General features: G+C 51.1%; 1 protein-coding gene across 1 annotated transcript in view; it reads right to left on the bottom strand.

The window, feature by feature from the left end:
• Positions 1–27,111, bottom strand: part of MPZL1 (myelin protein zero like 1) — a gene marked incomplete at both ends in the record, with an annotated part of 52,047 nt that overhangs the window by 15,779 nt on the left and 9,157 nt on the right. The window contains 2 exons of the mRNA XM_080699433.1: positions 142–355; positions 6,295–6,461. Of these exons, the coding sequence (XP_080555559.1) occupies positions 142–355; positions 6,295–6,461 (381 nt within the window). The remainder of the gene's footprint in view (positions 1–141; positions 356–6,294; positions 6,462–27,111) is intronic.

Here is a 27,111-nt window from a genome sequence, read left to right on the forward strand (position 1 = left end):
TGGACACGTAGACCCAAAGACACAGGAAGCTCGATTCGATGCCAAAAAGCCTCCCTTCAAGCACACCCTGCAATCTAACTCTTGCCGTCCAGCTAAGCAGGAGATGAAGGAGACCATGACTATGGTGGAAACCTAAAGTACCTTTTTCCACGACGTGGAGCCGGATGTGTCCGGGCTGGGCCACGATGTCCGGGGGGTTCTTGACATCACAGATGTAGGTGCCGTTGTGGATAAACTGCACGTTCTCTATGTTGATGGAGGCATCCTTCTTGTCCAGGTCTCCGGCCCAGCTGATCCTGTCCTTAAATGGAGGGTAGTTTCCGAGATACACTTGTCCTTGGGAGTAGTGGAAAAACTGCAATCAGAAAACAAGAGCGCTGAGTTCTTCCCACAGATGAGTGTCCCCAGCCTGGAATGGGGGGCTGTGAAAGCTTTTTTGTGGTGCTGGGGATGGAACCCAGGGGCATTCTACCTATGAGCTACACCCTCAGCCCTATTTTTCATTCTTTATATTGAAACAGGGCCTCACTAATTTGCAGACAGCCTCACTAAGTAGCTGAGGTTGGCAACAAACCTGTGACTCTCCTATCTCAGCCTCCCAAATGCTGGGATTATAAGTGTGCACCACCATTTTTAAAAAAATGTGGTGCAAGTTTTTAAAAAAGACTTCACACAGAAAGAAACAGAACTCATACTACAAGGCTCAGCCTAGGAAATCCAGGCCACACAGAGGTTTGGAGACTACAGGGTTCAACACTATTTAACAATCTGTCCTGAAGCCAGGCGTGGTGGCGCATGCTCACTAACTTGCAGAGAACCTTACACTGCTGGCCATTAACCTGCAATCCTGTCTCAGCCTCCCAAGTACTGGGATTACAAGCGTGTGCCACCATGCCGGCCTGAGACGTCACTTTCCAATGGGAAAGTCGGGGTGTGTAAGGGAAGGAAGCCCAGGCAACACCAAAGGCTCCTGCCTGCTCAAGTTTCAGCCCCGGCACTTGTCCTCAGCACTCCTCAGTCTCAGACCTGCTTTCAGCAGAGATGCCTCAAAGCAAACCTGCAGCCCCGGCCCCTGGAAGTGAGTGAGGCCGGGCGCCGTCCCCAGTCCTGTGGGGCAGCCACCAGCTCCACCAGCGGCTGACATTCCCCGGGCCCTGGGCACACCGAGGTCCCCGTGCACTCTCATCCACGTCTGTGACTTAGTGACCCACTGCATTCGTGAACTCACAGACCTTTCTCCACCAGCAACATCCCCGAGCACCTGACTTCATTTAGCCGCCCGGCCGGCAGGCGAGTCACTTCCCCAGCACGCCTTGCCTTCCACCTACAATCTCACCCTGACTGATAACCACCGCCTTCCACCTACAATCTCGCCCTGACTGATAACCACCGCTGCGGTTTGGACGTTTCTGTCCTCCTCAAAACTCATGTTGAAACTCAGCCCTGCGCCACTGGTGTTGGGGGCAGGGCCCACCAGGAGATGTTTAGGATACTGGTGCCCCGCCCTCAGGGGTGAATGACATTGTTATAAAAGCCTCACAAGGGAGTACACTTTCTTGCCCTTCGGCCCTCTAACCTGGGATGACATCTTTACAGGCCTTGCCGGATGCCAGCCCTTTGACCTGGGCCTCTCCAGGCTCTAAATCTGTAAGAAATGAATTTCTGCTCTTTTTTTTTTTTCCCATACTGGGGATGGAACCCAGGGACATTCTACCTTCAAGCTACACCCCCAGCCCTACTGTTTTTGTTTTTTTTTTTATTCTTTATATTTTGAAACAGGGTCTGACTGAGTTGCAAAGAGCCTCACTAAGTAGCTGAGGCGGTCTGCGAACCGGATCCTCCTGTCTCAGCCTCCCAGATGCTGGGATTACAAGTGTGAGCCACCATGCGTGGCTGAATTTCTGCTCTTTATAAATTACCCAGCCTGTAGTATTTTTGTACAGAAGCACAAAATGGGTACATCTTCCAAACCGTACATCTTGGCACAATCCTTTGGTTTCTCCATTCTCCTCCTTCCTAGGTAGTTCAGACCCCAGTGCTGTCCATCTGCCTCAGTTTCCCCACTTCTCCATCTCCTCTACTCAGCTTCCACTGGCGACACCTCATTCCTGTGCTCGTCACTATGGCCTCTTCATTGAGGCCAGCCTCAGAATGGAGGCTGACCCACCCTCTACAATGCAAAAGTGATTGCTTATAGTGTCAATTAGGATGAACATTTACCCAGCACGCCGGCATTCAATAAGACCAGAATACCTGTTAGAAACTGTGCAGGGTCTGAGCTGCTACCGTCTTTCCAAACTAGCACAGTTCTGGGGAACGACATGGAGTCGCTACATGAAGGACTTTATCACTTAGCACATTCGTATCTGCTCCCCCGGCCCCATGTCCTGCAGGGATGGCTAGGGGGCCTGGGAGAGACCGCACACGTGTGCATCCTGCTGCGGAGCTCCAAGCCAAGGGGACCCGGACCTCATGCTCATCTGCTGTGAGCCAGGCCTCACTGGGTGGCCCAGGCTGGCCTCGCTCTCCTGGTTCCAGGGGTCCTCCCACCTGGGCCTCCCGAGCAGCTGGACTACAGGTGTGTACCACATGCCCCACCTGGACCAGACCTTTCTAATGGGTAGAAGGCATGTGGAAGTCTGACCCTGAGGAAACAGAGTGCCTTTACTAGACCAGACGGTAAGCAAACCTGCCTCTCTTCCAGAGGGACACCTGTGTCTCTTTTACAGATGGCCACCAGAGCAGAGGCAGCCCCGCTTCCACTCGCTGGGTGTGCACAGGCAGGAGGGCCGCAGGGGCCATTCTTCAGCAACACCCACCTGGGATTTCACAAACAGGAAGGCCAGGATCAGGAAACCTCAGGGACCCATCCCGTCACAGGCCTGGAGCTAGTACCCAGCCTGCTTTGACGCCAAGCCTCTCTCCCGTGTCTGAGCACGTCCTGCCGCTCAGGGTCCTTCACTTCTCTTTTTTACTAGGAAATAAACAATAAACTGGCAGCCCAGCAATGCGTGCTCCCTCCCGAGGTCTCTGCCTTCCTGCCCAAGGCATCCACGCCCTGCCTCTGAGCAGCCATGGATGGCCCCAGCGTGCTACTCATTCCCACCAGACCACCTCTGCACACGGCCCCAGGGAGCCTCCCGATTACACAGGAGGGAGGAGGTGAACTCGCAGCAGGAACCACAGATCTGCTGCACTGACCTCCTGAAGAATACGCTGGTCACACCAGCGAGACAGTAGCTTCAATAAAGATCGGACCTCCTTATCAACCAGTAATTTCTGTGTTTTTAAATACTAGGGGTTGAATCCAGGGGCGTTCTACCTCTATGCTATAGCCCCAGCCTTTTTATTTACTTTTTGTTTGTAACAGGATCTCCCTTGCCGGGCGTGGTGGCGCACGCTTGTCATCCCAACATTCAGGAGGCAGAGACCGGAGGATCGCGGTTCGCGGATGGCCTCAGCTACTTAGCAAGGCCCTTCGCAACTCTGTGAGACCCTGTTTCAAAATATAAAAGACTATAAAATAGGGCTGGGGTGTAGCTCAGAGGTAGAATGCCCCTGCGTTTCATTTCCAGAACTGCAAAACAAAACAAAACAAAAAGAAAACCTGGATCTCCCTAGGTTGCTGAGACTCGCTGAGGCTGCTCTCAAACCTGTGATCCTCCCGTCTCAGCCTCCCAAGTGCTGGGATTATAGAGGCGGAGCACCACGCCCTGAGCAACTGGCATTTTTCAAGTTCAAGCGACTGTGTTAAAGCTGGAACATGCAAGTCAGGTCCATGCCCTCTCAAAATGATTAAGACAAAGTATCATATGAAGGAACCTTTCTGCAGAAGTGGCCCAGGTCCTGTGGGCCACGTATGGAAGGCTGGAATGCTTTTAAAAGGCCTTAGGAGAGCCGGGAGTGGTGGAGCACGCTTGTAATCCCAGTACTCGGGAGGCTGAGAGAGGACCGCAGGTTCTCAGACAGTCTCAGCCACTTGGTGAGGCCCTCCCCAACTTCATGAGACCCTGTTTCAAAATAAAGAATAAAAATCGGGCTGGGGGTGTAGCTCACAGGTAGAATTCCCCTAGGTTTCATCCCAGTACCGCAAAAAAAAAAAAAAAAAAAAAGTGTTAGGATCCTGCCTCAGCACTTAATGAGGCCCTCTGCAACATAGTGAGACCTGTTTCAAAAAAATAAAAACTAAAGTAGGGCTGGGGGTGCAGCTCACAGGTAGAATGCTTCTGGGTTCAATCCTCAGTAGCACAAAACATTTTTTAAATTAAAAAGCAACACAAAGAGGTGCTGTGGAGGCTCGCGGGGATAGAGGCTGGGTAACAGTTAAGAGGCAAAGCTCAGCAGCAGGACTCGAGCACAGGGACCTTCCGGGACAGGAGGTGATGTCACAGGAGGGCAGCCGCAGGGCTCGAGTGCTGGACCCAGCGCTGGGGAACGGGCTGACTTCTCGACGGCATCGTGAGCAGAGGGAAGCCAGGAGGTGGGTGCGGCAGGCAGGGTAGAGAGCTACTTTAAGACCCCAGGGGCTGAGTGTAGCTCGGGGCAATGCTAACTGGCATGGCGAGGCCTTGGTGTGACCCCCAGCACCCGAATGCAAAAAGACTTGGTGGCTCTGGTGGCCTGTGGGCCACGGCCAAAAGACCAAAGAGCGCACACACCAGGCTTCACTTTGCGAAATCCAGGCTCAAGCTTCACATTGTGAAGCTAGTGCGGTGGTGCACACCTGTAATCTGAGCACGTGGGAGGCTGAGACAGGAGGATCACAGGCTGGAGGCCAGCCTCAGCAAGTAGTAAGACACTGATTCAAAATAAAAACGACTCCAGGCACAGTGGTGCACACTTGTAACCCCAGTAGTTGGGAAGCTGAAACAGGAAGATTACAGGTTCGAAGCCAGCTTCGGCAACCTATTCAGGCCGTTTCAAAATAAAAATAAAACAGGACTAGGGATGTAGCTCAGAAGTAGAATATCCCTGGGTTCAATCCCTAGTACCACAAAACAATTAAAAAATAAAAGTAAAATGGGGCTAGGGGTGTAGTTAAGATATAGAATGCCTCTCTGAGTTCAATTCCCAGTATTATTTAAAAAAAAAAAAAAAAAGCTTAACAGCGCTTAACAGAGGACAGAGATGCAGGAGGGATGGCGAAATTTTGCTGCCACATACAAGGTACAGCCAGCAAACGCTCCATGTCCAGGTGCGGGCAGGAGGGAGGGAGGAAAAACTCCACAGACTGGCCCTAAGAGAACAACCTCCTTGAAAGAACAAGCAGAGAGGCGAGGAAAGGTGAGTTTGGTGTTAAGACACTGGAATCAATGCCATGGACCAGAAAGGCTGCGTGTGGTATTCTGGGAAAAAGCACAGGCCACCTGCTCATCTGGTTAAACGCGCCCCACACTTAGAGAAGGCTCCGCACCCTTCGCTCTGGAGTTAACTGCGGGCAGACGGATGAGCAAAAACATTAGCCAGGAATGCTGCATTCTTGACGCTAACAGTTGGTGAAGCGCCCTGGAGCCACGGGCGGGCTGTGAGCCACTGCCCGAATGTCCACTAAGTTGGTGAATGTCCACTAAGCTGGTGAAGCGCCCTGGAGCCACGGGTGGGCTGTGAGCCACTGCCCGAATGTCCACTCCTGCAGGCCCGGGAGGGCGTCCTCGCGCGCTTACACAGTTCTTCGGACTCTCTTGAGCTAACTTGGGAAGCGGAGTTCTTTGCTTGTTTCCCCAGGACATCTGGAGGATTCCTGCCGTCGCCCCATAGCTGCTCTGGGGGAGAATCCTATGGAAACACCTGGACCGTGCACTCCGCACCTGGTCCTACCCAGACCTCAGCCATCTGGACCCGGGGAGGGAGTACAACACTAAAATCTCTGCCTTCACTTTACCCTCCGCCCTTCCTGGGCAGGATGCTCACGTTCCTCCGTCATAAGTCCTGGGGCACACTGGTCTTGCTAGGTTGATGAGTCTCACTACTTGCGGAGGCTGTCCTCGAACCTGCAATCCTGTCCCAGCCTCCCAAGTACTGGGACCACAGGTGTGTGCCACCACACCAGGAACCAAGTTTCCTTTAAAAGAAGAGGTGGGAACCCTCAGAGGATCACTCTCTGGGAATGGTCCACACGCTCCCTGGAACATGATACCCCTTGTTTTCCTAAATAGCTCTGCCCGAGCCCCTCTGGCGCACGCTGAACTCCAGCGTCGCCACCCCTTCTCCTGTGATGGTAACACATGCCAGAAGAATGGCTGGCTACCACGGGAGCCGAGAGGGGCAAGGCCAAGTTGGCGCTCCTACCGACACGGATACGGTGTTGTCTGCCCCCTCCGGCTGGAAGCTCCAGGTGACGGAGGTTGAGCCGCCAGTCACGTCGGTGGACTTGAACTTGCATGTCAGCTTCCCCTGCGTCCCGTTGGCCACAAAGATCTCTTTGGGCGTGTACACCTCCAAGGCCGACACTCCAGCAGTCACTAGGGAGAGAGCAGGGCGGTTGACAAGGGCAGCTCAGCGCAAACACAAGACATGTTTATCAGAGGAGATAGCAAAGACAGGCTGCAAACAAGCTGCTAAATATATACAGCAGCGGCCGCTATGCTACTGGACACTCTCGCAAGATAGTCTATAGCGAAGGGGCTCTTGCAAACAGTAACTGTTAATGGTCTGGAGGCTTTACTGTTTTGGGGTTTCAGTAAAAATATATTTTTGCTATTTTGAGTGTGTGTGTGTGTGTGTGTGCGCGCACAGTACTGGGGATGGACCTCAGGGGCAAACTACCTCCAAGATATACCCCTAGTCCTATTTTATTCTTTTATTTTGAAACAGGGTCTCACTAAGTTGTGGAAGACCTCACTAAGTTACTGAGGCTGGCCGAGAACCCGTGATCTTCCTATCTCAACCTTCCAAGTACTGGAATGACAAGCATCTGCCACTATACCCGGCTCATTTTTAAACTAGTAGACATCAGCCAGGCAGGCTGGTGTACGCCTGTTATCCTAGTACTTGGGAGGCTGAGAGGGGAGGATCAAAGTTTTGAGGACGGCCGCAGCAAAGTAGTGAGACTCTCAGTAACTTAGCAAGACCCTGTTTCAAAATGAAAAAAAAATGGGGCTGAGGGTATAGCTCAGAGGTAGAATGCTTCTGAGTTCAACTGCCAAGACTACAAACAAACAAAATTAATAGACATCATTAAAAGCAGTTTTACGTGTATAAGAACACGGAGTGGAAATAGAGAACGCCCTCCAGCTTCCTCACCCCTCCAGGTTCCCGTTACTAGACTGACAGTGACGCACACGGCCTCCAGTTGACAACAGATTCCACTGCACATTAACCGAGTCCACAATTCACGTCAGGGTTCACTCTGTGATGTACATCTCATGGATTTCGACAAGGGCGTACAATGGCACGCATCTGTCATTGGTATCACACAGAATCGCTTCCCTGACCTAAATACTCTGTATGTAGCCGGGCGTGGTGGGCACGCTTGTCATCCCCGCGCTTGGGAGGCGGAGACAGGAGGATCGTGCAGGCTCGAAGCCAGCCGCGCTGGCTTAGGAGACCCTGTTTCCACATAAAAATATAAAAAATAGGTCTGGGAGTGTAGCCAGAGGTAGAAGGGCTTCCAGGAACCCCAGTACCACCAAAAAAAAAAAAAAAAAAAAAAAAAAAAGTCCTGTGTGCCCCGGAGTCACGGCTTTCACAGCCCTGGCAGCCATGTTATGGTTTCTAAATATTGTCTTTTCCATAATGTTTTATGGTTGGAATTGAGGTAGAAGTAAAATAAACAGGTAGAAAGGAGACACAAAGGAAGAGGGAAACATTTTAATTCACAAGTTCCGACACCGTGACAGCCAGCCAGGCTCTAAGCCAGGCTCTCTCCCAAGCTCTCACTCTCAAATTCCTGGGAAATCCATAAATCTTGAAGTTAGCCCCAAATTCACTCACCTATGATGATTGTCTTGGATACCATTAACCCCCCTCTCCCCCAATAAGCAGTGTAAGCCAGGCAGATACAATATCTCGATAAACTGTTATGGGGGCTTTCCAGCATTATCTACAGTTCAGACAGTGGAGACCATGTCAAGAGCCGGGAAGATGACCACTCCACGAGCCGCCCTGTGATCATGAGACGGTGCCACTCACGTGCCCTCCCATACCCTCCCTGCAACAAGCTTCCTTTAGAAAAAGGGCCAGGAACCCCAGAGCATCCTAAGTAGGCCCCCACCGACACCTGCTAAAATTCCCCATGCCTGTCCAGCCCCGCTGCCTGGAGCTGGCTCCCCCTTAGGAGCAACTTCTTGCCTGTGACATCGTGGCACAGGGCGCAGCCTTGCAGATGGCTTCTCTCGGGCCTCCTGGGGTCCCTGTGACCTGGCTCCCCTCACCTGGTCTGAGGGAGCTACTCAACGTGCGGACACCAGCAGCCTCGTCTGCCTCTGGGAGGACTCCGCAGCGGCCTCCCTGACGGTCTGCTTTCACTGGTGCGGAGGGTTGTGTTGACTCTATTTATTTATTTATTTATTTATTTATTTATTTATTTATTTATTTTGGTGGTACTGGGGGTGGAACCCAGGGGCTTTCTACCTCTGGGCTATACTCCCAGACCTTTTTCATATTTTATTTGGAAACAGGGTCTCACTGAGTTGCTGAGAGCCTCACTAAGTAGCTGAGGCTGGCTTCGAACCCGTGTGATCCTCCTGTCCCAGCCTCCCAAGCACGAGGATTACAAGCGTGCACCACCACGCCCGGCACTATGTTGACTCTTTAAACGGCGCTCTTATTCACCTGCTAAGCTGCAACTGTCAGCACATTAAATGTGACTCTCTCTCTATTTAGAAGAATTAAACTATTCTAAGATATCACTTCCTTTAAAGGCTGTGCTTGTTATTTGTTTTTTGTGCTGGGGGATGGAACCCAAGAGCATTCCTTCTTTAAGCTACATCCCAGCCCTGTTCTATTTTTTTATTTTGAAACGGGGTCTCACTAAGTTGCTGAGGCTGGCCTTGAACCTGTGATACTCCTATCTCAGCCTCCCAAGTAGTGGGATTGTAAGCATGTACTACCATGCTGGACTTTGTTAACTGATTCTTGTATTTAAAGGACCAAAGAAAATTGTGTAATATATTTGGTTGTGTGAGGGAAATCTTACCTACCGGAGGACCAGTGTTAGGCACAGGTCCCCTCAAGAAATAGCCGACCACGTTGTGTAGGGTTTGCATTTCACCCACTGCCAGTCTATGCCTGAGACAATGACTAAAATGTCTATCAGCTACAGCACAAACACAGCTCTTTTTTCAAGATCAGAAATTAGAGGCAACTTGGGGAATTTCCAAGACGTGCTGCTCAATAAGGCAGTCTTAGCCAGGCGCGGCGTGCGCACCTGTGACCCTGGACCTGGGAGCCAGGCGCGGCGTGCGCACCTGTGACCCTGGACCTGGGAGGCTAACACTGGAGGATCACAGGTCTGAGGGCAGTCTCAGCAACCTAGAGATTCTATTTCCAAATAAAAAATGAAATTGGGCTGGGGGTATAGCGCGAAGGTAGAATGCTTCTGGCTTTGATCCCTAGCACAATAAAATAAAATAAGACAGCCTTCACTCAAAAAAAAAAAAAAAAAAAGACACTTTAACAGACTAAATGAGGTTTGGAAAGAAACACATTTGGCCTATAATTGTTAGCTTAAAAACACTCATCTTCAAAATAAGTTTGTATATGTGTGGGAGAGAGACCGTGTGTGTGTGTGTGTGTGTGTGTGTGTGTGTGTGTACTGGAATTAAGCCCAGGGCCTCTCACATGCTAGGCAGATGCTGTACCACTGAGCTACCCTCCCAGCCCCATAACAACATGTTTTCAAAGAAAGAGTTTACAATAGCTATCTGCAGTGTCAGCCGGGTGCGGTGGGCACGCTTGCAATCCCAGTACTTGGGAAGCTGAGACAGGAGGATAGCACAGGTTCAAAGCCAGCCTCAGCTACTTAGTGAGGCTCTCAGAACTTAGTGAGACCCTGTTTCCAAATAAAACATAAAATAGGTCTGGGAGTATAGCCTGGAGGTAGAAAGCCCCTGGGTTCCATCCCCAATACATGCCCCACCACACACGCACACACCCTGCAGTGTTCCAATCATTGTTAGAATGTAACAGGCTGGCAGGATGAGGAAGGGTACGTCACCCAACACCCAGGGCTGATGGTCATTCCGGAATGTCTTCTCCTTGGAGGCCTCACTGTGACTTCAGGCCGGAGAGCAAGCCCGCCTCCTGACCACCTCCAAATGTTTATTCTCAGAACACAATGGCCACTTGTGGCTGTTCTTTCAAATAAACTGATAGCCACACCACATCAAGCAGGTTTTTTGTTTTTTTTTTTTTTGCTAAAAGAGGGTGGAGTATTATTATAGGAAACAATAGATTATTATTTGTGGTCCAAACCTCAAAACAAGCCCTTCTTTCAGACTAGAACCAAACAAAAGAAGTCCCTTGCTATCGTGGGCAGGCAGAAAAGCAGCCTGGGTACTAGAGTGCAGCAGCCTGGGTACTCGAGTGCAGCAGGAAGGGCGCGCACAGGCAGACCAGTTAACCCGCTCGCTCCAGGAAGCAGCGGGATTCTGCTGGTTCTCTCCAGTGGTGAGACCACAGGAGAGCCAGTCCCAAAAGTCTAAAACAAAGTTTCTGGAGGTTTTTCTTAAACCAGACCCTGCCACAAGGCCTAGCAGCGGAGTGTTACCTTGTGGTGTGTGTGTGTGTGGGGGGGGCATACATACACTTTAAGCCCAGGAATGTTTTACCTCTGAGATACATATCCCCAGGCCTATTTTACTTACTTTTATTTGAAACAAAGTCTTATCAGGTTGCTGAGAATTTCACTAAATTGCTGAGGCTGGTTTTGAACCTCAGATCCTCCTATCTCAGCCTCCTAAGTACTGAGATTACAGGCACACACCATTGTGCTGGACTCTGAGATTTTTTGTTTGTTTGTTTGTTTTTGTGGTACTGGGGGTGCAATCCAGGGACATTCGAGCTAAACTCCCAGCCCCCCACCTTTTTTTTTTTGGTGTTACTGGGGTGGAACCCAAGGGCTTTTCTACCTCTGGGCTACACTCCCAGACCTATTTTATACTTTATTTGGAAACAGGGTCTCACTAAGTTGTTGGGAGCCTAAGTAGCTGAGGCTGGCTTCAAACTTGTGCGATCCTCCTGTCTCAGCCTCCCAAGCGCTGGGATTATAAGCGTGCACCATCACGCCTGGCTCCCAGCCCTATTTTTTATTTTGAAACAGGGCCTCACTGAGTTGCAAAGGGCCTCACTAAGTAGCTGAGGCTGTCCACGAACTGCAATTCTCCTTTCTCAGCCTCCCAAATGCTGGGATTACAAGTGTGCACCACCACGCCCGGCTCTGAGATGGTTTTTTAAGATGAATCTAGACTAAGTGTTCACATTTATAGCCAAGAACTTTGAGCAAAAAGACTACCCAATATTCTTAAGTGGCTTTTAGACTGTTGACTTAAGACATACGTGGTTTAGTTATCCCAAAGCTGGTTAATGAATAACTAGCTTTTATTTGTAAGCATTCCATCGCTCTTTGGCTAATTTGAACATGCAGCTCTTAGAGCCAGGATTATGGATTCTAACTCTAGACAATACACTAGTTCCAAAAAAAGAAGGAAGAAAAAAGAAAAGAGAGTGACTCGCTACCGTGAGTTAGCTTCCTCTCCAACGGTCATGAGCTTTGGAGACTCCATGAGTCCCATGAGAAACCTTCCAAGTTCCTGGTTTCTTTTCTCTTCTTGGCTCATCTGGGTAAGATCGCACTGGCCCTCATTCCTATGGCCACGCTGAGCCAGGCGGGTGTGAGAATTCCAAGTGGAGGGGCCTGCGCTATGCACACCGCAGCCAGCCCATCACTGCTCAGCCCTGGCCAGCGCAAGCCTCCGCCCCAGCTCCACGGGGGTGGGGGGGTATTTTTTTCCTATTGAGTGCTGAAGGCTGCTCACTAAGCACCGAGCTTCCTGTGCAGGGACCCGGGGCCCCACCCCGCGGCCGGCACCCTGCCTTCTCTCTCCACCAAGTCACCGTGAGGGTGTCTGCGCTCCCCTGTGCATGGTGGCTCATCTTTGGGCGTCTGAGCACAGTGGTCCAGAACCCCCACCGTTCACTCGCTGCTGGAGTACCACCATCAGCCATCTAAATGGCTCGCTCACACTTACACCCCAGCTTTGGGGAGAAAGTCCACCCTGCATCTCCCTCACGTCCTGTTTGACAAACCTTGAAATTGCTGTCTAAACTACTCACTGAAACCTCTTATGAGGAATGCAATGACCTCCAAAGGCTAAAGCCAACGTGGACGTTCAAATCCTGTTTTACTGGCCTGACCACAGCGCCGGCATGGCTCCTGGAACTTTCTCTTTCTAGCAGGCTTCTGCAAGCCGCGCCCTCTCGACCTTTCACCTGAGGCTGCACCTTCCTATGCAAGCCTCGCCCTCTGATGCTCTCAGCCCCCACCCCGCTCTTCCCTGGTTTCCTGGCTGGTGTATGTTAAAGGGCCCAGCTCAATCCTCTGACCACTTATCTAGTTAATGTTCATTCCTGTGACCTCATCTAGTTTCAGAATCTTAAATACCTTCTAAATGGCGTGTACACACACACACACACACACACACACACACACACACACACCCCTACTCAATAGTGTTCTCTCAATTTCTTCCTCTGACCCCTAAACCGGCCTCTCCGTCACTCTCCCTCTGGTCACGTCAGCTTTCCGGTGGCTGAGGCCAAAACCCCGGGATCCTTCCTGGTTCCTGCCTCAGAAGCTCTCAGCAAAACATGTCGTATATACTTAGAAACCGATCGTACCTACAAACAGACCCACCTGCCGCGTTTGCGCTGCCATCTTGGCCCGGCCGCCGCCCGTCCTGTGGATGGCTCCAGGGGAGCCAGGGAGGTGGGGGGCATCAGTGAGAAAGCTCTTGCTCTGACACACGTACATGTGTGAGACACCAATGTCAACCTCAGCACGCGGCGTGGGGCCCACCAAGCGCTGTGCACAAGCATGTCACTATCCCTAGAGACTGCATCAAGGAAAGTACTAACAGAAATACGAGGGAGGCCTTTTCCCCCAAGACTCCCACACCAGCCCGGATCGGGTTCCCTCCGCCACCCTCCCCGCTGCACATGCAGAGGCAGCCCTGAGGTCGCCGACATCCTCTGCCGGTGGGAAGTGAGGAGTCTAGGAGGAGAGGAAGCGGGGCACCCGGAGCCGGGGAAATCGCGAGGCCATGAGGCTCCGGGTGCACACCTGGGCTCGGGGGAGCCTCCAGGCAACGGTGCCGAAGCTTCCATGTGTTCCACAGACCCAGAATCCCCAGCAGCGCTCCCGGTGCCTCGCTCGCCCTGGTTCTGACCCCTGGTGACGAGTACGAACAGCCCGGGGTTACACACATCCCGTGCGGGTGGGGGCACCGAAACACAGGCTCCCCTCTCTCTTAAGTGGCTGCGAGTATTATGGAAATACATAGTTAAGCATTGTGGATCCAGACAGGCTGTCTTCAGAGTCACAGAAGGCGCTTTTCAGGGACCAGTGAGAAGGACTAATGTGCCAATGTGAAGGCGGCTGAGATCCGCAGCGAGGATCGCTCTAACCACGGTCCACGCCCGAGCGCGGGAAGGCGACTCTGCAGGCCCAGGGCTCAGGACAGAGCGACAGACACGGCTGCGGCAAGTAGTCGGGCTTTGGCTCAGAAACTCACGGATGAGAAAACTTCAAGGAAAGCCGACTGCCTTGGACACAGCGAAATGGGAAAACAGAACGAGAGGCGGGCAGCCCCACGCCCGTGCCGCCGGAGCACCCACGCCCGCACTCGGCCTCCGCAGGGCCACAGGGCTGAGCAGAAGCCCCGTGAGGCGCTCAGTTCAAGGAGCAAGAAAAGGAAGCCCAAGCCGCCCTCCCCCGGGCTCCAGGTAAGAGCCCCTAAAAGGCAAGGCGCTGCCCAACGGCCACGCTGAACAGCGACCCCCCCCTTCCCGAGCTCCTGGTGTGACGGCAGGTGACCAGGAACCAGCAGGACGCGGCCACCGGGCCAGGCTCCTTTCTACAGTAGCCACAGACACGGCACTGAAGTCTTTCCTTGAGGACAGAATCGGAACGCTTCAGAAAGAAGAAAACACCAAATACAAAACAACAGCCATCACAACAAAGGGAAAGCAAGCTCAAGAACGGTTCACCCAACAGGCTGTTCTCTGACATGACTATGTAAGGGCTGAATTATTAAAACAACACAAAGTCATTCACGCCCCTCCCACGCGAAGGCTCTGGAGACACGCTGGAGTAGGGCGTCATGAACAGACGCACACTCCCACAGTCCAGGCGGGGCCTGCGCCTTATGGCTGCAGCAACTCGCTCTGTGGTACATACTGCTGGGCCCACTCGTAGAACGCTGGTTTGTAAAAACCTTAACAGATCTTCTTAAAGGTTTTCCTTGAAACTGAAAAAGGATTTTGTTTTGAGATATTTTGTAAGTACTTTGATGTGGTCAGTATACAGCCCTGTTGTTTTTTATAAAGAGTTTTCTGGACTCTCTTGTTCCTACTCGGTACACAGTGGTGATCTGAGACTGTACTATCTCCAAACACAAACATGACTTGTTTTGGTGCAGGGTTGGGGTCTGGGCCCAGGGCGTTCTACCTCTGAGCTACACAGTCAACCCTTTTTATTCTGAAGCAAGGTCTTGTTGCTAAGTTGTTGCACTGGCCTCAAACCTACAAATCTCTTGTCTTAGCCTCCCAAGTCCTGGAGGCAGGTGTGTGCCACCATACCTGGCTAAATACAGTCTTTTAAAACATACTAAAAGACAGGAAGAAAAGAACAGGAAGCGCAAACTTGAGAGTCCTGGTTACTGCGGGAGCGCGGGCCGTGACCTCGGGAGCACCGAGGCTGTGCCTCCTCGCCCGCTGTGCCTTCTCGCCCGGCTGGGCGGCGAGCGCATGCGTGCTCATTGTAGCAAGCACTCTCTGAACTGTCCTTTCTCTCATGCATTTTTTTTTTTCAGAATAAAAAACTTTTAAGAGAAAGAAACATATCAATCAGGTGATAGATGACTTTTTTTTTTTTTTTTTTTGCTATACTGGGGATGAATGGAACCCAGGGGAGTGATTCTTTATTCTTTATTTTGAAACAGGGTCTCCCTGGGTTGCAAAGTGCCTAAGTAGCTGAGGCTGGCTGCGAACCATGATCCTCCAGTCTCAGCCTCCCAGGTACTGGGATGACAAGCGTGCGCCCCACGCCTGGCTTATAGAGGATCTTTTAAAATTCCACAATGCTTCCCATCTCCAGGCTGGAGGGAACAGCTGACCTGGTGACGGGCAGCAGAGACAGACCTGAGGTGCAGAGCTGCTCAAGTCCCTGCCACAGCAGGGCCACTGCAGCTGCCGGGCTCCTTTCTTCCATGAGCCTGGGCTGTCGTTTTGGACCTCCCTTCGCTGAAGGGCATAAAGAGGGGAAGCTATAAAATACACCCCATTCACTAAAACACACCCCATTCACTAAGTCCTAACTATTAATAAATCCAACTTCCCTCTGTCAGGAACACGCTCCTCTGCACTCGTGTCTGAACTCAGGCTCCGGGCATCAGTCTCAGGGACTTCCTCCCAGCCTGCCCTGCCCCACCCCTCCCCCTGGCATCCGTCCTCACTCTGCTGGAGGATGAGAGGCCGGGCTGTGCCCCCTGCTCACCGCTACCCTCTTACCGGGCAAATGCCTGGCCTCTTCTCGATGCAGTCAACAAATAATTGAATGCTGGAAAATGACTGAGCCAGGCGCGGCGGCGCACACCTGTCACCCCAGCACTTGGGAGGTTGAGACAGGAGGACTGCAGGTCCAGGCCAGCCTCAGCAACTTACCAACACTGAGCATCTTGGGGAGACTGTTTCAAAATAAAAGGCCCAGGCGTAGTGGCGCACGCTTGTAATTCCAGCATTCCAGAGGCTGAGACCGGAGGAGGATCGCGGTTCAAGGACAGCCTCAGCTACTACTTAGTGAGGCCCTGTTTCAAAATAAAGAATAAAAAATAGGGCTGGGGTGTAGCTCAGTGGTAGAATGCCCCTGGGTTTCATTCCCAGTGCCGCAAAATAAATAAATAAATAAATAAATAAATAAATAAATAAATAAATAAATGGGGAGTGTAGCTTAGAGGTAGAACACTCCAGGGTTCAACCTGAAAGGGAGGGAAGGAGGAGGGAAAGAGGACGGAAGGAAGGGCAAGCTAACCTCAGCTCCGCTCAGCCATAAGAACCCTATTTGCTTCAGCAGAGCTAGTGCAGGAGCATCTTGGCAGCACCACGGAGTGTCCTGGGCAGCGCCTCCACCTTCCTAGGTGGATGAGAGACTGTGCTTTACTAACCCAGGATTCCCACAGCCCTCAGTCAACTCCTGCTCAGGACCAGCTGGCCACGTCTCGATCTTTAACCTTTTCTGCACCAACAAAGGCCTCTCTATTTCTGAAAGGAGCCATTCGCAAGGTCCTGAATCAGGCCAGTCACTGAGCTAGCCGCTGGCAGCCCTGGGCCCGCTCTCTGCCCTCCACGCCTGTGTGGTCCTCTCCCTCTCCTGTGACTGTCCCCTTCTCAACTGACCATTCATTTTTTCAAATACACACTGGAACTCAGCCTGGGCCCCAGGGTACTGGCAGCCTCATGGACAGACAGACATCTGCAGGGCACCACTCCTGGCACAACTGTGCAGCTGTGATCCAGGGCAGGGCTTCCCCCAGAGGCTGCCGGCTCAACTGAACCCGGCGGGGACACAGTGCCACCATCCGCGGCTGCTCCCCAAACATCTCTCAGTGCTTAGCAGGAGATCAAAGTAGGATACCCTAGATAAGAAATTTGATGATCTGACACCTAATATATTATGGCGGAAGCCAGCTGTTGTGGCACACGCCTATAGCCCTAGTACTTGGGAGCCTGAGACTGAAGGATCACAGGTTCAAAGCCAGCCTCAGCAAGTTAGCAAGACCTTGTTTCAAAACAAAAGAATAAAAAGGGATGGGGTGTGGCTCAGAGGTAGAATCCCCCTAGGTTCAATAGCCAGTACTGAGGAAAAAAGATCATTAATGGTAGACTACAAGCTTTGGGGATCATTTCTCAGGTGCTGAGGTGGCCTAATAAAATTTCTCTTCAAGCAAAAGAACAGTGTACTTTAAATGTCAGAATCTCAAATCTTAGAAGCACAGTATGTTAGGAGATATCTGAACCAAATTTTAATCCAAACCAGAAAAGGCCCAAACAAAATATCCCTGCTGCGGTAACAAGAGATGGGAGAGGAGGTGCCCGTGGCCAATGGTAACAGGGTCGCTCTCCTGCAAAATAGGACAGAAACTTAGAAAATACCAATGCCGGTTGGAACCACCGAGAAGTACCAAACGCACTCTATGAGGTACTGTAAAACGGTAGATACAGCGTGACGCGCTTGTCCAAATCCATAAAATGCCCTGTGACGGGTGTGAGCCTAGCGCCAACGTTCCACTCTGGGGCAACAGTGAGGTGTCAGAGCAGGTCCTCAGTTGACCAGAGGCACCTCTGGAGGCCCGACAGTGAGGGAGGCGCTGCATGTGTGTGGGCAGGGTGACGGGAAACCCCTATACTCTCCTCTCGATTTCGCTGGGAGCCAAAAACTGCTCTAAAAATAAAATCTATTATAAAAATACTCCATAAGCCGGGCGTGGTGGCGCAAGCTTGTAATCCCCGCGCTTGGGAGGCTGAGACAGGAGGATCTCACAGGTTCGAAGCCAGCCTTAGCTACTTAGTGAGACTTTCAGCAACTTAGTGAGACCCTGTTTCTAATAAAATATAAAATAGGTCTGGGAGTGTAGCCCAGAGGTAGAAAGCTTCTGGGTCCCACCCCCAGCACCACCAAACAAACAAAAAAACTCCTCGCTGGGTGTGATGGCACACGTCTATCATCTTAGTACTCAGGAGGCTGAGACAGGAGGGCTGCAGGCTCAAAGGCAGCCTCAGCAACTTAGTGACTGCTTCAAAAATAATAAATAAAACAGCTCAGAGGTAGACTGACTGTGGATTCAATCCCCCCCTTCTCTCTCTCCTGGCTGGGTTCCACCCCTTACCCCAGAGTCTGATTTAACTGGTACAGGGGGTGGCCTGGATGTTTGGATATTCCGGAGGTCCTTCCGTGATTCTAAACATGTGACCACTCTCCAGCATACCACTGATATATGGGGACTTTGATTGTGATGGTGTTATGTAATAAGGCCACACCGAGGCCGAGTGTCAAGCCTCCCTTGGCATGTGCGTGCAGGTCTGGGGATGTCCACTTAGAAAGTTTCTATTAATGAACATGCATGGACCTGAATGCCTTTTCAAAAGATCAGGGCAGTGGTGTGTGTGTGTGTGTGTGTGTGTGTGTGTGTGTGTGTGTGTGTGTGGTACTGAGGACTGAACATGTATTCTATTTCCCAGCTATACTCTGGCCCTAATGTTTTTTTGTTTTTTTTTTAAATTTTGAAACAGTATCATTAAGTTGCTGTGGGCCTTGTTAAATAGCTGGGGCTGCCTGGCGTGGTGGCGTACACGCTTGTAATCCCTGTGCTTGGGAGGCAGAGACAGGAGGATCGCGCAGGTTTGAAGCCAGCCGCGAATGCTGGCTTAGGAGAGCCTGTTTCCAAAAAAAATATAAAATAGGTCTGGGAGTGTAGCCCGGAGGTTGAAGGGCTTCCAGGAACCCCAGTACCACACACACACACACACACACACACACACACACACACACACACACACAAATAGCTGGGGCTGAGCCTTGTAATCCCAGCATTTGGGAGGCTGAGACCAGAGGATCACGGTTCGCGGACAGCCTCAGCTACTTAGTGATGCCCTCTGCAACTCAGTGAGACCCTGTTTCAAAATAAAGAATAAAAAAAAATTGGGCAGGGGGTATAGCTCGGAGGTCAAATGCCTCTGGGTTCCATCCCCAGACCCAAAAAATAAAAATAAAAATAAAATAGCTGGGGCTGGCCTTGGACCTGGGATCCTCCTGTCTCTGCCTCCCAAGTACTGGGATTATAAGTGTATACCACCACATCTGTCTTCGGCTACTTTTTTTTTTATTGGTGGATCTGGGGCATTTGACCTCCAAGCTACACCCCATACCCTATTTATTTTATTTATTTATTTATTTGGTGGTGCTGGGGATGGAACCCAGGGGCCTTCTACCTCTGGGCTACACTTCCAGACCTATTTTATATTTTATTTGGAAACAGGTCTCTTAAGCCAGGGAGGCTGGCTTCAAACCTGCGCGATCCTCCTGTCTCCGCCTCTCAAGCGCGGGGATTAAAGCGTGCGCCACCACGCCCGGCTTATTCTTTTTATTTTTGAAACAGGGTCTCAAGTTGCGGAGGGCCTCACTAAGTAGCTGAGGCTGTCCGCGAACAGCGATCCTCTGGTCTCAGCCTCCAGAATCCTGGAATTACAAGCGTGCGCCACCACGCCTGGCTCTGTTCCACTACCTTCTTAATAGCAGCACACAACTGAGAAAAAGCTGGCAAGAGTGCAGACTAATCAGCACCAATTTATCACTGCCGGGAAGAGTGTAAAGTGCAGCCACTCACCCGTGGACAGGAAGGACAATATGAGAGGGGAGTGGAAATACCTGTGCTCTTCCTGCCGGACACAGGCTCGGTTAGAATAAGACAGCTAAAGTCCCTGGAACAGTCGTTCACTGCACGGCTCACAGCGTGGTTCTGGCGGGGAGGCAGAGGGTACTTGTCATGGACACGCAAGGGACATAAAAGGAGGCCGACCACAGCTGGGCACCGTGGCACGCCCGGAACCCCAGCACTGGGAGGCTGAGACAGGAGGCCCCCAGGTTCCAGGATGACTTCAGAAGCAGTGAGACTCTCATCGACCTACAAGACTCTGTTTCAATATAAAAATAGAATAGGGCTGGGGTGTAGCCTGGAGGTAGAATGCCCTGGGATGGACACACACACACACACACACACACACACACACACACACACACACACACACTGGACTAAGCCCTGTGTGCAGGCTCTCCCAGGGTGCAGAATAAAAAAATGGCCTTTGAAAGCCAGGCATGGTGGCCAACACTTGTAATCCCAGCCTTTGGGAGGCTGAGACAAGGATTGCGGTGATTTGTGGACAGCCTCAGCTACTTAGGGAGGCCCTCTGCAACTCAGTGAGACCCTGTTTCAAAATAAAGAATACAAAACAGGGCTGGGGATGTAGCTTGGAGGTAGAGTATCCCGGGTTCAATCCCAGCACCACACACACACACAGGTTCTATTAAACTATCCCCCTAACATGCAAATATGTGACCTATAGCTGAAGTCAAAGGTGAAACCTGAAGAGATGAGGGCAGGCTTTAGGAGGAGGCACTTGAATCTCACCCGGGCGGTGAGAAGAACCCAGGCAGCTAGGACACCGCAGAGTCAGAAAACCACACGGCGATGTTTAAGAACACCACGTCATGACTGATGGTTAACAGATCACGCAGGTTCGTTTGGTGGAACAGAGGCGCGCTCTTCGGGGGCAGTGGCGGCTGGGCTGGCTGAGGAGCTGAAGCCACCCGTGGGGAGGAGGCACCGGAGAACGCAGGGGACACGGTGGAAGTGGACCTTGTGGTTGTGGGATGAAGATGCACGGGGGAGGGAGAGGAAAAGATCCCTGGAATCACCTCCCCAAAGGGCTCTGCTCATCGATGCCAGACAAACACAAAGCCACGAGGAGGAACACAGCTGTAAATCCTGCAAAAATGGTAATCCTGAACATTCAAGTCATGCTTACGTGTCCACGCCGACACACGGACTATCTACGTGAGGGGTGATTTGAAAAACTGAGTATCCCAACGCCTGCCTTCTTTGGAGTCACTGGGAATAAGGCTCTCTACAGGACGTTTATCAGATGACTGCTATGTGCACCGTAAGTCACAGTTTTTTAAAGCACAACCATTTTGCTGGGAATCTTGTTAAGCTGTATTTTCTGTCTTCATAAAAAGATAATACAGCCAGTAAAACACCGAGGGGCAAGAAGACATTTACATTGTTTCACAACGTTCCCCACAAGACACTTGCTAATTCCAAACGGGAAATAAATCGTCTTTGTTCTGTGGTGCCAGGGCAGCAGCAGTGATGAGCCAGCACCCTCGCCTCTTCCTGCCCCCGCACGTCGCCACCGGGGTGTTCCGGCTGGACATGGCCGACCAGTCCTCTCACAGACCATCCAAGGACAGCCACTACACCGCTGGCTAGATAATTCATGTTTAAATATGTTACTAGCCGGGCGTGGTGGCGCACGCTTGTAATCCCCGCGCTTGGGAGGCGGAGACAGGAGGATCACGCAGATTTGAAGCCAGCCTCAGCTGGCTTAAGAGACCCTGTTTCCAAATAAAATATAAAATAGGTCTGGGAGTGAAGCCTGGAGGTAGAAGGCCCCTGGATTCCATCCCCAGTACCACAAACAAACAAACAAACAAACAAACAATCATGCTAATGTTGCTGGGCACGGTGGAGCAGGTTTGTAATCCTAGTACTTGGGAGGCTGAGACAGGAGGATTGCAGGTTCTAGGCCTGCCTCAGCAATGTAGTGAGACTCTGTTTCCAAATAAAAAGTGAAATAGGTCGAGGGGTGTAGCCCAGAGGCAGAAGGCCCCTGGGTTCCATCCTCAGTACCGCAAAACAACAACAATGAACAGTATTTAGGGAGAGAGACCAGGTTTCTGCTGCTCTGCACAGGGGACGGGGGACTGAGCAGGGAATAAAAACATTTATTATCTGAGGAATCTGGGTGAAGGGTGGGTAGTATTCTTTGTGTTCTTGCAACTTTTCTTTAAGTCTAAAATAAAATCAAAATAAAAATGGAAATGAACAATACAGTATTTCACTTATCCTTAACTTGGTAACTGGGACTTGTGTGTCCATTAAGAGCATAACAGAAGATGCCCTCTGGGGCCACTCAGATAAGGAGGGCTATTTACCCCTCTCTAGGTAGCGCACCCGTGATTTCTGAACTTTGGTAAAGGCTGTATTGAGATCTGGTCAGCTGCCTTGCCGGCTGCAGCTGGCCTCCAGCAGAAGGCTGGCAGCTCCTGACTGGCATTTTCTTTTGTATTTTTTCTTTGTATCTATTTTTCAACCAGATGCTTAGAGTTGATCTGTAATCCCAGTGACTTGGGAGGCCGAGGCAGGAGGATCACCAGTTGAAGACCAGCCAGGGCAACTCAGAAAGATCTCTTTGAAATAAAAAATAAAGAGCCAGGTGGGTGGCACAGGCTTGTAATCTCAGTACTTGGGAGACAGGAAAATTGCAGGTTTGCAGCCAGCCGCAGCTACTTAACGAGGCCCTCCGCAACTTAGCAAAAACTGGATTCAAAAGTCGCCACCATCATCATCATCATCATCAAACAGGGCTGGGAGTGTAGCTGGGAGGTAGAATGTCCCCTGGGCTGCAGTACTAGTTCCACTAAAATAAACAAACAAATAAATAAATAAATAGGGTGTATCTCTGTGATAGAACAATCCTGGATTCAATGCCCAGTACTGCAAATAAGCAAACAAATGAATACACAAACAAGTAAATAAAAATATATCTTTTTTTTGAGGCTAGCCTCAACTCGCAAGCCTCCCTCCTCTGCCTCCTGAGTAGTTGGGATTGCAGGCTGTGCCCAACTCGAATTGTCTAATTAAGTGCTCTAATCTATTAGCAGTTTGGAAACTAATCTAGCACATATTCGTTTTACAAAAGCAAAAACTCTAGCCCAGAAAGGGCAGCTTGGCAACTTGGTGAAGGCCCCCAGGCCGTACAGAACAGAAACAGAAAGCTGTTTTCTGTGCATAGAGTAAGCAGTGTCTCCGCCGGGCGCTGTGTTGAAGGGGAGCTCAGGACCACTGGCTCCACACACTCATGCCAGCTTCCCATTGGCTTTCTCTGTTTACTTTCAGATAAGCCTCCGCAGATTAGTTGGTGTGCTTCAAGGTTTTCCCCAAAGCTTCCTCTTTATTTAACAAAGAGCCCACAAGTTCCATAATCTCTGGATATCCAACAGCTCACTGGGCAGCTGGCAGTATTGTGCCAAGTTTGGATTATTATGCACTTTGATTTATAGACAGAGAAACAACGATACTATAAAGTGACCCGCCTGCTCTTAAGTCATCAGAAACTGGACACAGCGCCCCGCAGGCTCTCAGCAGTGCCGCCCTCAGGGGGTCCGAGAACTGGGGGTTCTTGAGCGCGCACGCCTGCCACTGGGAACCTCGGCAGCGAAGACAGCGGTCCCCGCCGGGCACATGCTCGAGTGAACAAATACACCAACGGGGACGACTGGAAGCCAAACAGAGGAACTGGAGGCTGAAAGATGAAAGCGGAGAACAAGACAGCTAAAGACGCATGGTTCTGCAGTAAGTGTCAGGCAGACCGAGTGTGAGACTAGAGAGAAGAGAGTCATCTGTGGAATGGTGTGTCAGAGAACAAACTCACAACCGATACCCTTAAATTAACATAACGTGAAATTATGTACAGTTTATTTGAAAGAACCAGTATCCTATTGACTAAAAACACCTTTGTAAAAAAATTTGCAAAATGTTCTCACAAAATCTGATTTGGATGATAAAACTTTATCAGTAACCTACAAATTGAATGAGTTAAAAAATGTGTTCCTCGGTCACATTTACAATTCTATATCATGTCAAACCTAGAGAACACAGACAGCTTCCAGTTACAACCACCACCATCACCACTACCTACAAAATCGCAGATCCAGAGTTTGGGCTCTAATTCCAAAAGTAAACTTTAGCTCCTATTCTGACCAGAGTTGGCGGGTAACAGGCTATGAATTCTATGAAATACGTTCAGTAATCCATATGCACTTGTTCTGAAAGTTTGCAAGTATCCTTTTCTGTGTGTAGTCCCAGGGATTGACCCTGGGGCATTCTACCTCTGAGCTACATCTCTACCCCCACACACACCTTTTTTGTAGACAGACAGGGTCTCATTAGGTTGCTACCTTGCTGAGGCTGGCCTAGAACTTGCAATCCTCCTGTCTTAGCCTCCCAGGTATTGGGATTACAGGCGTGTGTCACCATGCCCAGCAAAAGTTGGCAAATATATTTTTTTATTTCAAAGTTTTTTTTTTTTTTTTTTTTTTTTGTAGTACTGGGGATTGAACTCAGGGGCAGTCTACCTCTAAGCTATACCCCAAGCTCTTTTTATTATTATTTTTTGAAACAGAGTCTCACTACTTGCTAGGGCTGCCCTTGAATCTGCAACCCTCTTGTCTCAGCCTCCCAAGTACTTGGAATTACAGGCCTGTGCCACTATGCCCGACTGAAAAGGAACTGTTAAGATATTTGCCTACAGCCAGGCGTGGTGGCGCACACTTGTAATCCCAGCACTTAGGAGGCTGAGACAGGAGGATCGCGCAGGTTTGAAGCCAGCCTCGGCTACTTAGTGAGGCTCTCAGCAACTTAGTGAGACCCTGTTTCCAAACAAACTATAAAGTAGGTCTGGGAGAACAGACCAGAGGTAGAAAGCCCTTGGATTTAATCCTCAATAATACACACACACACACACACACACACACACACACACACACACACGCAGTATCTGCCTATAACATTACAATTAAACAACATTATCTCAGGTTTCTGATGGGACAAAAACAAGAATAATTTGATAAGACTAAAGGGTTTTACTTTAGGACTACAGGGTTTTAAAAGGAAAAGTGTCTGATTTCAAATAGTTCTTGCTACTGTAGAGAAAAAGGAACTGCGAGCAGAAGCAGGGAGCCAGTTATGGAGCTCCTGTGCTGGGCGCACTGACGCACCTGCACCACGCCCCAGCCAGGGCCCCTGGAGCCAGAAGCGCTAGGCCGCCGGGGCAGCACGGTGGGGCCTCCACCAAGACATAAATGAAGAACCCGGTGTCGCCGGAGCAGCAACGACCCGGGCTGGAGGGAGGCGATGGCAGGGGAGAAATGGATGACAGACAGGACTTTGAGGGGACAAAAGGCTAGGGGAGGGGAGAGTCAGGCTGAGCTGGTGCGGGGGAGCATGCCTCTAATCCCAGGACTTGGGAGGCCAAGACAGGAGGACCCAGGTATGAGGCCAGCCTCAGTAACTTACCAAGACCCTCAGTAAATGAGTGAGGCCCTATTTCAAACTACAAAATGAAAAGGGCTGGGGGTGCAGGTCAGAGATAAAATGCCCCTGGACTTAATTGCCAATAGAGGGGAGGAGGAAGAGGAGGAGGGAGGGGCAGGTGGAGAGAAGCCAGCTCAATTTCTTTAGAAACGCTAAGCTTGAGATGTCTATGATGCCTCCAGACCTTGAAATGGGCCGGCAGGTACTGCTCGTGCAGGTCTGAAGCTCAGAAAGGTCTGGAACGTGCACAGACACGGAGCGATCAGCACGCAGGTGGTGTTTAAAACCACATACAGGGTGGAAACCAGGGCCCCAGAAGGCTGCAGGGACACACCCTGGAGAGGGCAGGGAGGGAGGAAGGCCCTACCACCAGGGGCTCGCCTCTGAAAAGGACCAAAGCCAGCGGTGTCAGCCAGGGCGGAGGAGAGGCCAAGAGGACACAGAGGCGACCCGGGTGAGCCGGGCTGGGGCAGCTGTGGGCTGGGGCAGCTGGGAAGGCTGGACTGAGCAGAGGCCATACAGGGCCCCTCCCGCAAACACCATGCACAGACTGGGGTGAGAAATCTTGCTGAGTCTGGAGCCCAGAAACACAGGAGGGCAGATCGTGGGGCCAAGGGAGGCTCCTTAACACCAGCTCTTCGAGAGCGTGTCTGTGCAGGAGTAAGAATGACCCAAAGAATGGCAATCTCCCTGAACAGACGAGAAGGGGTGGTAGGTCTCCCAGGCCAGGAAGCCATTAGGGAAACAAGGGCAAGGAGGGATGGGAAGTCTCCAGAGACGCTGCGGGATGAGGGGGGCGTGACCAAAGAGGGGTTGACTTTTTTTTTTTGCCGTACTGAAAATTGAACCCACAGACATTCTACCTCCAAGCTACACCCCAGCCCTATTTTATTATTCCTTTCTATTCTGAAACAGGGTCTCACTAAGCTGCGGAGGGCCTCACTACGTAGCTGAGGCTGGCTGCAAACCTGCAATCCTCCTGTCTCAGCCTCTCAGGTACTGGGATTCCAACTGTGCCACCACGCCCAGCTGGGGATAGCATTTTGAAACTGGAGGACCTCCTGGTGTGACTGTGGTCAGAGCAGGAGAGGACAGGGTCAGGGAAGAGCAGGACTCCTGCAGAGCAGGGCTGAAGCATGGGGCGGGGACCTCCTGCCCTGACTGGTCAGAGGGGCTGCCTTCCCCAGCATAGGGCTGCTTCTTGGCTCCCCGGGGCTTTATGGGTCATGGTGATCTTGAACTCAGTTTCTACATCTATATAAGGGAAACTATGTACCTTACAATTTTAGAAAGCTATGGTTCTGTCAGGTGTGGTGGCTCATGCCTATAATCCCAGTACTTGGGAAGCTGGCTTAGGAGACACTGTTTCCAAATAAAAAAGTATAAAATAGGTCTGCGAGTGGAGCCCGGAGGCAGAAGGGCTTCCAGGAACCCCAGTGCCACAAAAGAAAGAAAGAAAGAAAGAAAGAGGACAGCAGGCAGTGAGGACAGCATGGTCCTAGTGGCCAGGGAGGGCGGAGGAGTGCCCAACGCGGCCTGCCCTCAGGCCCCTGCGCACGGCTGTAAGCGTGGCTCAGAGGGGAACAGGCTTAGCACTGGGCCATTAAGGGCTCCTGCAGGCATCTGAAATGCAAATGATTGACATATGTCTAGCCCAGTGAAAAAGAGGGGTGGACTGAGAAATCAGGCCAGCCCGGCATGTGTCCATGGTAAGTGCTGGTCAGTGGGCAGTCGGCATTCAGAGCCCTGGGAGACATGGGCATCACCGTTTCTTCTCAGATACCTTTTTGAATGCCTAGATCTGCCACATGTGCACTGGAGGGGTGCAGAAAACACCAGCACCAAGGCAGTGCCAGCGGGCCTGTGGCAGAGTGCCGAGCCCGGCGGCGGGCGCAGGAGCGGGGCAGGAGAAGGGAATGGGGTGATGCTGCTACGGAAGAGGAAGGACGGCCACGCGGCCAGCGGT

The sequence above is a fragment of the Muscardinus avellanarius genome, assembly GCF_963383645.1.
Source record: "Muscardinus avellanarius genome assembly, chromosome: 7".
Classification (NCBI taxonomy): domain Eukaryota; kingdom Metazoa; phylum Chordata; class Mammalia; order Rodentia; family Gliridae; genus Muscardinus; species Muscardinus avellanarius.